The 12,696-nt window shown below is 34.9% G+C and overlaps 1 protein-coding gene across 1 annotated transcript in view; it reads left to right on the top strand.

Annotated features, from left to right (window-relative positions):
- The window catches only part of UVRAG (UV radiation resistance associated), a 320,954-nt gene that overhangs the window by 151,400 nt on the left and 156,858 nt on the right, over positions 1-12,696 (top strand). Inside the window, exon 7 of the mRNA XM_057750060.1 lies at positions 933-1,038. Coding sequence (XP_057606043.1) covers positions 933-1,038 — 106 coding nt within the window. The remainder of the gene's footprint in view (positions 1-932; positions 1,039-12,696) is intronic.

Raw genomic sequence — 12,696 nt, 5'->3', positions numbered from 1 at the left:
GTCCCATTGATCTCTTTTTTGATCCTTATGCCAGTACCATATTGTTTTGATTATGTAGCTTTATAAAAAGGAAGTCTTGAAATCTGGCAGATTTAAAGATTGGTTTATCTCTTCTAGATTCTTTGTTTTTCTATATAATTTATAGTATCAGCTTCTTAATTTCTACAAAAAGAAACACACACACAAAAACAAAGCCGACTGGGATTTTGAAATTATTTACCCATATATAGAAATATAACTGAATGTTTGTTTACATTGTATCCTGTGATATTATTTGTTCTAGTAGTTGTTTTGTGGATTCCTAATGATTTTTCTACATGAAAATGTAGAAAATGACCATTTTTAATATGTGCATGTATACAGAATATATAAGCTATATTTGAAGACAAAGACAAAGGAAAGCACAAACCCATAATTAAAGCAAAAAAAAAAAATAGCTCTTAATTTTTTCAGTGCTCCTTGTTTCAAAGGGGTTGCTGCTTTAGTTCAGTCTCCTTAACTTGGGATTATTGTTAATTTTTTTTTCTTTATGGATACCCATAAGTAATAGTCAGCTTTCATAGTAGTGCTTGTTTTTGGTGACTTTAGTAATGCACCTAATTTCTCTGGGCCTCAGTTTCCCATCTGTAAAATGAGAGGATTCAATCAGATTATTTTCTAAGGTTTCTTTCAGATTCCTGTGAGTTCCTCATTTTAGCTCTCAATACATCACAGGCAGTCAGATGGGTAAAAAAGGGTGGCTTTAGAACCTATTGTAACTCCTGTTATTTCCCTGTTGTAAATATGCTAGGGAATTGTGAAATGATCAGTTTGAATTCATTATTAATTCTGTTTATCGTGGAAACGTCCTCATTTTGTTCCATTTATGCTTGTGGCTCTGTGTTGACTTTATAGTTAACTCACTTAAATTTTTCTACAACTTTTATTTCTAGGCTTCATAGAGCCCAGTGTGCAATTAAACAGACTCAGGTAACTGTTCAGAAAATTGGAAAGGAAATTGAAGAAAAACTAAGACTCACATCTACAAGCAATGAGCTGGTACGTTTTTATATATTAACCTATTTAAATTCCTTGATTTTTAAATGTGATCACCATATTCTTCTTGTATTAATTTCCCTTTCCCCCCCCCAAAAAAACTTCAGGTAGATTTTTCTTTGTTTCTTTTCTATTCTTTTCTTTTTCTCTCTCTCTCAGTGTTTCACTGAGACATCTGTTGGCATTTAAATGTTAGAAATAAACTTTCCCATCTGCTAATAGTGTAACATACAAAATGCCTGACTTTTTATGGCTAGTTGAAACTTTAGATTACTTACAATTACTTAGAAGATAATCAAAAGCTATTTTATTAATGTCTTATAAATGTGAACTCTAGACACAAACTGTATAGTGAATGAAAAATAGCTGCTAAAAGAAAAAAATAATAAACTTTAGATACTAATCTTCTTTTAAAAGATGAATTTAAAATTATTTGGATTGAATTTAATAGGTTAGTTTATGGATAGTGTTCTCTTTGGGGAAAGATTCTTTAAATGAGGTATTTCCAAGGAAATAGAAAATCTAATCCAAATGGACAGATTTAAGATATTAGTATAATTTGGGGGTTGGTTTATACTCTTCCTAGTGGAGAAAAAAATATTAATTTTGGAACGAAGATTCTATCTTTTTAAGCAGAATAGTGGATATAACTAATAAATGCAGCTTTTCTCTAAATGAAGCCACAGTGCTAATGATAGCTTTTGATGAAATTTGTGCTATGGATATGATACTTAAAACTCAAATCCTCAAATTAAGTCTGAAGTAAAAATTTTTAAGTGTTTGCACAAACTCAATACCACAGATAGGCAGTGTCTTCCAGTCGTCATTCATAGGGCTATCAACTTGGCACAAGGTCTTTGTGTCCCCAGTCAAAAGCTCCATTACCTGTAAGATTTGTCTGAGATAATAATTCAGTGGATGAACTAAAGAAAAGCAACATTGCAGTTAACCTACACAGACTTCTTTCTCGTGGAATTTGAAATTGATGGATGATAAAGTATTTAATCTATATAAAACTGCTGACTTTGACCTATACATGGCAGCGTCATATAGTTCAACCTAATATTTAAAATGGCTAGTGCTGTACCTGGCACACAGCAAGCATACAAAATATGGTAGTTGCAGTAATTTATTCGTATAACTTTTCACTCCTATGGAAAATCTTCCACTTTGGAGAAGCTGTTAAACTACCTCTTGTTGTAACTTAGGTGCAATAAAGGACCAAACTGCAGGCCACAAATATATTGGAGGAAGAGAAAAAATAGCTAATTTTAATCCTTTCTGTAAGTGTACAAAAATACCACATTTTTAGAGCCTTTGTCTGAGGAGAAATTGCTAGGTTTTTTCTTATTTTCCTCTCTCAAGGCAAGACTGGGAAATTACTTATTTCATTAAGTGACAGCATATGCTTTGTCTCAGTATGGAAAAATGTATGTTTAATCCTATTTTTCTAAAATATAAGTGGTGACACGCAGAGCAAGGTGATAGACTGTATGAGTTTAAAGAGGTAAGATTCAGAGGTTCACTGTGTGTTTTTAGGTGGCCTAGTCAACATGTAAGAAAATCATTGGATTTTTGAATTGAAAGTGAACCTAGAAATCTAGTTCCCTTATAACCTCACTTAAAACCACACTCCCCTCAGTACATTGTGTCCTCTTCCCTGCTTTGTTTTTCTCCATAGTATTTATTACCCTTTAACATGCTATACACTTTACATATGTATTTTATTTGTCTGTCTCTCTAAACCCTGTGAGGAGAGGAATTTTTGTCTATTTTTTTTTTCCTCACGGCTGTACTTCTCAGTGGCTAGAGAAGTGTTTGACACATAGTAGGTGCCCAATAAATATTTGTCGAATTTAGGACTGAATCTCATGTAATCTCCTCTTTTTAAAAGAAAAGGAAAATGAGATCTAAAGAAAGTAAGCAACTTTCCCATGATCATTTGACAAATAGAGAAAGAAATTTTGGTTTACTTGTCTCCTTTCGGGGAGTAATACCATGTACTTGTTCGTTATGTACTGTAAGATTTACCTGTAGTAAATTAGAAGCCCTTACTATTATCATTTTTTCTTCATTCCTTTTCCAAATTGGCCCAAGGTCATTATACTTCAACCCAAGCATTTTCAATGTATAAGAATTAACTTTAATTTTACCCTAAGTATAAATACAGTCAAGGCATATTTGATGTGGCAAGAAATCAGATTACCTTCTAAGATCAAATGTAATTAACTGTTAGAAGAAATTGGGTTCATACTTGATGACTTTCAAAACTTTATCTTCTCATCAATGTCCAACATAATTTGGGGGGCATTTAATTACAGTTTTTTGGGACATTTCTGCTGTTGTCATTTTGAATTTTTGCTTAAATATTTTGGATTCTGTCAAATTGCCTTATATCTTTTGAGATAATTTTATGTTTTTCTCATATTATGAATTGTTGATTGATTTTTGAATGTTATTCCAACTTAGGATTCCTAAGGAAAGCCCCTCTGGTTCATGATGAATTATTCTTTTTATGTATATTTCTAGATTCAATTTGCTAAAATTTTGTAAAGGATTTTTACATCTATATTCATGTGGACTATTGATCCACATGAAGTTTTGTTTTCTCATCATCCCATCGTTTGGTTTTGTTGGGGTCATGTTGGCCGCAACTAGTGAATTGGGAAGTGTTTCCTCTATTTTCTGGAAGAGTAAATGTAGAACTGGAATTATTTCATAAAGGTTGGTAGAATTTACCAGTGAAGCCATCTGGGCCTGGAGTCTTCCTTGTGGGCTTTGAGTTAGGAATTCAGTTCTTTAATAGTTGAAGTGTTACTGAAGTTAGCTACTTCTTGAGTAGGCTTTGGTAGCTTATGTCTTTGAGGGATTTGTCCATTTCACTTAAGAGGTTGGTCTTTTTAATTTTAGCAACTGGGTATGTAGTACTTTCTTATTCTGGTTTATAATTGTATTTCATTATGAACCTTTTTCATATCTTTATTGGTTACTCGTGTATCTTTTAAGAGGTGTAATTTTAAATATTTTTGCCCATTAGAAAAACTTTATTTAGATTTACAGAAAACTTGCAAACATAGTTCAGAAAGTTTCCATACACCTTTCATCCAGTTTCCCTAGTGTTAACTTCTTGCATAACCATGTTACATTTGACATGGTACATATGACTTGGTATATCATCAAACCAAGAAATGAACATTGATACATTACTATTGACTGTGGATTTTATTCAGGTTTCACCAGTGTTTCCACTATGTCATTTTTAGTTTACAACGGTTTTAGATTTATAGAATTATTACAAAGATAGGACAGAGAGTTACCCTGTAAACCCCACACCCATATTTCTCCTATTATTAACATCTTACCTTAGGTAGCTTTGTCACAATTAATGAACCTGTATTGACAAATCATCATTAACTAAAAAGCCATGCTTTATTCAGATTTCCTCAATTTTTACCTAATGTCCCTTTTCTGTTCCAGGATCTCATCCAGGGAACTGTACTGCTTTTAGTAACTATGGTTGTGAAAATTCCTCAGACTTTGATTTTTTTTGATAACTTTGACAGTTTTAAGGATTACTGGGTCAGTTGTTTTATATAATATCCCCTTGATTGGGGTTTGTCTGATGTTTTGTTGTGATTAGACTGGTTTCTGATGTCTTTTTTGTTGTTGTTCCGGCATCCAGTCTAGGACACCATGTTGGTTTTAGTCATCATGACTTCCTAGGCTTCTCTGATCTTTGACAGTTGTTCATTCTTTCCTATTTTTAAACCACCATAACTAATCACTGTTGATAGTAACCTTGATCACTCCACTCAGGTAATGTCTCCCAGGTTTATGCGCTCTACAGTTCCCTTTCCTTACTCAGTTCTTTGAAAGCAGCATACTAAGCCCAGCCTCCACTGAAGAAGAGGGAACTGAAGCTCCACCTCCTCGAGGGGAGACTGTCAACACACATTATTTGGAATTCTTTGTGAGGAAGATTTGCCCCTTCTTCCCCCTCCACCCATTTATTTATTCATTCATCAGTATGGATTTGTATCTATTTATTTTATGCTTTAGGTTACAATCTGATACAGTGTTATTTATTTTCTTGCTTCACCCCTGGCATTGAGAGCTCTTTCAAGTTGGCTTCTGTGTCCTTTTGACATGCCCTCATCTCTATTTTGTTTGTTTATCTTTTAAAACAGGTTCTTAATTTCTGGCACTGTGTGATCGGGGCTCATCAGGTATTTTTCCCTGTCTCAGCCCTAGAATCAGCCATTTCTCCTAGGAATCCTGTTCCTTTCATTGAATAATGGCATTTAGAAACAAGATCCAGGCACTGGGTATGCTTGTTGCTGCTGAGTTGTAACTGCTTCTAGGCCCTCTCAGTGGACAGAGCTTGTATACACAGATATCTGTCTCTCTGTGTATTAAAATTAACATGAGTTCATACTAATATATTCAACTCTAACAGCAGAGTTTATTCTGGTCTTCCCCCTCATTTTGTTTATTTGTAGATCTTTTTCTGATAGTGAGAAATCATTAGCACAGTTTATTTGCTTATTTTTTCAGTCCTTGTGTACTTACTTGTCAAGTAGGTTCAGATTTTTTCTCTAGTTTTTAAATGGGATTTTTGTCTTCTTATGTAGTAGTTAAAGACTCTGTGTGTGTGTGTGCGTGCGTGTGTGTGTGTGTGTGTGTGTGTGTGTGTTTCTGGATACAAGTCCTATTTCTGATATGCGTGTTGGCAGTGTTTTCTTCCAGTCTGTGGCTTGCCTTTTTATGTTCTTTATGATGCTTTCGAAAGAGAAAAAGTTTTAAAGTTTGTTGAAATCCAGTGTGTTTTTTTTTTAAAGTACATTTATTGAGATATAGTTAACAGACAATAAACAGCATATACTTAGAGTGTACAATTTGGTATCCCAATCTCCCAATTCATTCCCCCTCAACCCTCCCCGCTTTCCGCACTTGGTGTCCATGTGTTGAAATCCAATGTTTTTTTAAATTTTATTTTATGATTAGGGTTTTTTGTGTTCTTTCTAAGAAACCTATGCCTAACCCAAAGTCACATGAATTTTGTTCTGTGTTTTGTCCTAGAAATTTTATAATTTGTTTTTACATTTAGATCTATGATCCATCTCAAGTTTTTCTATGAGTTAAGTGAGATAACAAACTCCCTTATTATTATAGCCAGGGGTAAGTTCTCCAGCTTTGTTCTTTTTAAAAATTCCTGTGGGTTTTCTACGTTCTTTGTATTTACAAGTGAATTTGAGAATCAATTTACCAGTTTCTACCAAAAAAAAAAAAGCCTGCTGGAATTTTGATTAGGATTTATAGATCAATTAGTGGAGAATTGCAGTCTTAATATCAAGTTCTCCATTCCATGAACATGGCATATGTCTTTTATTTTGATTTTTTCTTCAACTCTCTCAATAATATCTTGCAGCTTTCACTGTAGAGATTCTAGGCATCTTTTATTAGTGTTATTCCTAAGTATTTTATGGGAGGTTTTTTGTTTGTTTTTGGCATTATTGCAAATGGGATTGTTTTTGAAATCTTGTTTCTCATTTGTTTCCTGCAAGTATATAAGAATACAATTTATTTTAATTTAGTAACCTTGCATTTTGCAATCTTGTTATATTAACTTTTAAGTTCTAGTAGTTATTTTGTAGATTTCTTGGGATTTTCTGTGTAAGCAGTCATACCTGCAAACTTGGACTGCTTTATGCACTTTAGTTTTTCTGCCTTATTTCAATAGCTAGGATATATAATACAGTGTTGAATAAAAGTGATAAAAATGGAAATCCTTTAACTTGTTCTTGATCATGAGGGGAAATTATTCATCCTTTCTCCATTAAATATAATCTTAGCAATGCCTTTTACTGGTTTTAGGAAGTTCCCTCTTATTCCTAGTTTCTGGATTTTTATCATGAATGGACGTTGAATTTTGTCAGATGTTTTTTCTGCATCTATTGAAATAAATGATAACGGCATTTTCTTTTTGATTCTGTTACTACAGTGAACTACATTGATTTAATTTCAACTGTTTAACTAACACTGCATTTCTGGAATAAACCAGTGGTTATAATATACAGTATCTTTTGTGTACCTTGCTAGATTTGATCTGGTAATAATGTAAGAGTTTTTGTGCCTATATTTATTATGGATATTGGGATGCAGTGTTTTAAATTATTTGTTAGGTTGGCATTAGGATTATGGTAGCCTGGTAAAATTAGTTGGGCGGTGTTCCTGTTGCCTACTCCATCTTGACTAGAAGCAGAAGTCTCCCAGATTTTTAACATTTTCAAATACTCTGCCAAGATTTCATGTCTTTTTATTCGTTATGAGAATATTTAACTTTTTTTTCCACTTAGCATATTTATAATAGTGACTTTAGTGTCTTTGTCTGATAATCTTAACATCTGGGTCATCTCAGAGTTGGCATATGTTGTCTTTTCCCTAGATAGTGAGTCACATTTTCCTGTCTCTTCATATATTGGGTGATATTGCATAGTACCCTGGACGTTGTGAGTGTAATTTTGTGAAATCGCTGGATTTTGTTGCTTTGCACCAAAGAATATCGACGTTTTAATGTTTGCAAGTAGTTAACTTGGTTAGGCTCAAACTGTCATGCCTGCAATGGACATTGGCTCAGATTTCAGTTCAGTACGCTCATCCTTAGGCACAGCTGCCCTCTCTTTGCCTCATGCAGGTATGATTTAGGATTCAGAGGCTCAGATTGAATGTAAATAGAAATTGGGTTGCCGCATTCTCTGGCTTGCTCCATTCTGGTGGCCTGGATTGCCTAATCTCCTTTCCCTGGTTCTCCTGCCAGAAAGATAGTTGTCTTTCTGTTGGTATTTAACCATAGACACCCTCAGGGCAAAGACACAGAAAAGGGGAGTTTTACTCCACATATTGGTTGTTTGCACCAGGTTCTGAGATTACCCCCAGATCTGCCTGCCGTTGGTCAATCTTTAGAACCCTCAAGTAGTAGCTTTTTGTATTTTATCTAGAGTCTGTAGCTGTTATTTTTGGGAGGACCAGTTTGTTAGGTACTTATTCTCTTATATCAAAAGCAAAACTTCCTGTATGTTTTATTATTATATATAGTTTTGCTTTATCTCCCTAGCTGGACCTGGGTTCTAGGCCTAATATTGCCACTGAGTCTATGAATTTGATGGATTGGATTAAATATTTTCTAAGGAAAATTTTGCCCTTTCTTAGTGGTCGAGCAGGTATAGGTATAATAGAAACAACCTGCAAGTGACATTTTAAAGCAAATTTGTTAACTTACAGGACAACTGCCATAGTTCTAAAACTTTTTTTCAGATTGTTAATTATTTCCACTTTTGGTGGGAAAACTGATATGAGTAATGCCCTAAACCACTCAAGACCTCTTTATACTCTAAAAATTGTAAAGATCTCAAAGAATTTAGTATATAGCTATTGATAATGCCTAGGTTAATAAAAGACAGATGAATCCTCACATTTACTTCTGCAGTCAGTCTGTTGTGATATCACAGATAGGAAAACTCCACTATACAATTAGGAGAAAAATGACAGTGAAAAGGGGAGATAGCAGCTGAGTATTATTATGAAGATATTTTTGATCTCACAGACGCTGAAATGGTCTTAGGAAACCTCATGGTATCCTGGACCATGCGTTGATAACTTTTGCCTAAGCCTTTTTGGCTCTAGTGTAATCTACAAGAAGAAAATTTACTTTAATATGTCACTTACAGATTGGCTTGCCATTCTGAAATGACTTCTTAACATTGTCCGTCACTGTCTTTGTAAAGACACGTGAAAAGGAGTGTATGTGCTTGCAAATTGATGAATGTATCTGTGATTTTCAGAACAGATACAGTGTTATATAAAAACACTGAAATCCAATCAAAAGGGATCCATTGGAGATGCACATATAACAGTAACTATACTTTAAGCAAACAGATAAGTAGAATGCAGAAACCCATTAGGAGATATACTTATGGAACATTAAGATCTTTGAGTACTTAGATTCATTCGAAAGGAAGCAGAACCAGATTCCACTTTGGCAGAGTTTGTTTACTCGTCAGAAATTAGAGCCAACAATCCTGGTTTTGAATGACTCGATATATTTCTGTAAATGGGCCAGTTTTTGCACATGGACCATGACACAAACACACTATACACACACCTTCCTGTATTAGTTTAGTATTCAGACTAACTTGTACCCTTAGTTCTTTGATTCTAGTAAACATAACCCAATTTGAGCATGTACCCTGAAATAGAGCAGATTAACACCCCCTACCTGTGCATACCCGTGTGTTCTCTAAAGAGTTGTTTTTCTCTGTTTTTTTTTTTTTTTTTTTTTTCCCCTCTATGTAGGTCGAATCTAGCGTACATATTTTGTGGAAAAATTGAAGTTAAGGAAATTGACCACATCTCTGTGGAAAAAGATTGCTTTCTAAGAATTTGTATATTTTTTTCCCTCAGTGATGTAAAAACACTGATCACACTACTGGATTACCAAAGAAACCCAAACTGTTTCTTGATTCCTCTTTCTTTTATGATAAACAGCCTCATTGACTTTTGGTCTTTGTTTTTACAAGGAGTTGTCAGGGCAAAATGGCTTTTGTCTCCACTAGACCCAAGCCCTTAGAAAGCAGAAACCATTTCTCATTTATCTAGTAGCACATAGTAGGTCCTTCATAAACATTTGATTCTTTCAGAAAGAAATTGCTTAGGAATGTTTTATATTTCATAGAGCTTTCCAGTCAAATATAATAATGATGATTGGAAATAAGCTTTACTGCTTGTTTTCTTGGCTTGAATGTCTTTAACATATGATCATACCATCTGTTTAGAATCAGTATTTCAGAGATGAGGAAGAAAGCATTTTGGGTGAGAAATGACAGCTGTAAAGTACTTTCCACACAGCTGCTGAAAGTCATTTTCCACGTCCATTGCCTCAGCAAGGCCATACCATTACTCATCTCACCAAGTACCCGTGCTTCCTCGTTGTCTGTGAATCAAATAGAGATGCTGACTTTTTTCTTTTAAAGTTTTACACCAGCTCATCCCAGGGCTTAAGTAACCTATTCAGTTTACTTAAATGCTTTTTTTCTCCCCATTAAAATTTTACTTAGTATATGTCTTAGGAAGGAGACTGTTCGGTTAATATTTTTGCCATGGAAAATCGTGAAAAGCATATTACTGACACTATTGATAAAGGCTAGGAGATCAGGGCACATACATTCATAGTGCAGTAACTGTGTGCGAATGCAAACGTGCAGGCACATATATGTTCGTTGTGGGGGTAGGATTTCAGATTTTATCTGGAAGCAAATTCTGGCAAGGTATTTGGATTAAAAGGGAATCGGAGTAAGGTTTAAACCATGGTTTTATAGGTTTAAGTAGGAAATATTTTTATAGAAAGATAAGTTAAACTTAGCAAACTTAATTGTATTTTTGATAGAATGTGTCTGAAATTTTTTATTAAATGAACATACAGTAAAATTGACATTTTTGAGATACAGTTCTGTCACTTTTTAAAAAATGAACTTTGTGTTTTGGGGTAGTTTTAGGTCTACAGAAAAATTGTGCAGAAAGTATAGAAAGTCCCCCCCATTTCCTTTGTTATTAACATCTTGTGTTAGAGTGGCACGTTTGTTACTGTCGTTGCATCAGTATTAATACAGTGTTATTAACTGAAGTCTGTAGTTTATGTCAGGGTTCACTCTCTGTGTTGTATAGTTCTATGAGTTTTGACAAAGGCACAATGCCATGTATCCACCATTACAGTATCATAGAGAATCGTTTCACTGGCCTAAAAATCCCACGTGCTTCACCTATTTATGCTTTTTTCCCTCCCTCAGAACACCTGGCAACTGCTGATCTTCTTACTGTCTCCACAGTTTTGCCTTTTTCAGAGTGTAGCATAGTTGGAGTCATACAGTATTTGTAGCTTTTTCAGATTTGCTTCTATGCATTTGAGGTTCTTCCATGTCTTTTCATAGCTTATTGACCTTTTCAAAAACACAGCTTTTGGTTTTGTTTACTTTGTGATTTTCTCCATTTAATTTATTCAAGAAGTTCACTAACTTCTTGAATCTGTAGGTTTATTTCTTTTACCTAATTTGAGAAGTTTTTAGCCATTATTTTCTTCAAGTACTGTTCATTCCTGCCCACTTTCTCCTTTCTTCCTGGTAATCAATGATACAAAGTGCTAGATCTTTTGGTTTCATTCCACAGATTCCTGAGGCTCTGTTCATTTTTATCTCTATTGTTTAAATTGGATAGTTTCTGTTGTTCGGTCTTTCAGATTAAAGATTCTTTTCTCTATTTCCTTTATTCTGCTGTTGAGCTCATTCATTAAGTTTTATATTTCAGTGCTTTAGGTCTCCACTTTGTTTATTGAGATTTTCTATTTCTTTGACAAGATGTTCTATTTTTTTGTTTCAAGCATGTTCTTTTTCTCCCCCCCCCCAAAATTCCTTCCTTCCTTCCTTTTTCTTTCCTTCTTTCTTTCTCTTTCTCTCTTTCTCTTTCTTTCTTTCTTTTTCTTTCTTTCTTTCTTTCTTTCTTTCTTTCTTTCTTTCTTTCTTTCTTTCTTTCTTTCTTTCTTTCTCTCTCTCTCTCTCTCTCTCTCTCTCTCTCTCTCTCTCTCTCTTTCTTTCTTTCTTTCTTTCTTTCTTTCTTTCTTTCTTTCTTTCTTTCTCTTTCTTCCTTCCTTTCTTCCTTCCTTCCTTTCTTCCTTTCTTGCTGCATTGGGTCTTCATTACTGCATGTGGGCTTTCTCTAGTTGCAGCAAGCGGGGGCTACTCTTCATTGTGGTGCGTGGGCTTCTCATTGAGGTGGCTTCTCTTGTGCAGAGTACGGGCTGTAGGCATGCAGACTTCAGTAGCTGTGGCATGCATGCTCAGTAGTTGTGACGCATGGGCTTAGTTGCCCCACGGCATGTGGGATCTTCCTGGACCAGGGCTTGAACCCGTGTCCCCTGCATTGGCAGGATGATTCTTAACCACTGTGACACCAGGGAAGTCCCTCAAGTATGTTCTTAATTTCTTTTTTTAAATTAGTTTTTATTGGAGTATAGTTGATTTACAATGTTGTTTTAGTTTCTTTTGTACAGCAAAGTGAATCAGTTATACATATACATATACATATATCCACTCTTTTTTAGATTCTGTTCCCATATAGGTTCTTAATTTCTATTGAAGCATTTTTGTGATGTCTGCTCTCTGATCTTAGTCAGATAATTGTAACATGTCTGTCTGTCTCAAGTGTTGGCATCTATTGATTATCCTTTTTTATTTACTTTGACATCTTCCTGGTTCTTGGTATGATGAGTGACCTTTGATTGAAACTTGTATATTTGGGGTGTTATGTTAATGAGTCTCTGGATCGTATTTAAACCTTCTATTTTACCTGGCTTTTTCTGACACCTTTGGTAAGGGAAGGAAGAGGCGCCATCTCATTACTCCCCGGTTGGGGTGGAAGTCCGAGTTCCCCAAGAAGCTTCCATTGACACCCATGTGGCAGAGGTGTGTGTGTATGAGTGTAAGAGGACTTGTTAGTGCTGACTAGGAATGGGAGTTCGGCTGCCCAAATAGGGAATAAGGTGGCCTCAATAGCGCTGCGTGATAGTGAAAGTTCTGACTCTCTGTTTGGCCTCCTCTGATATTACCCAGCAGA

This window comes from Hippopotamus amphibius, chromosome 9, assembly GCF_030028045.1.
Source record: "Hippopotamus amphibius kiboko isolate mHipAmp2 chromosome 9, mHipAmp2.hap2, whole genome shotgun sequence".
Taxonomy (NCBI): Eukaryota; Metazoa; Chordata; class Mammalia; order Artiodactyla; family Hippopotamidae; genus Hippopotamus; species Hippopotamus amphibius.
Note: the sequence above shows the minus strand (reverse complement) of the source record. Positions and strands in the feature narration are given on the sequence as shown.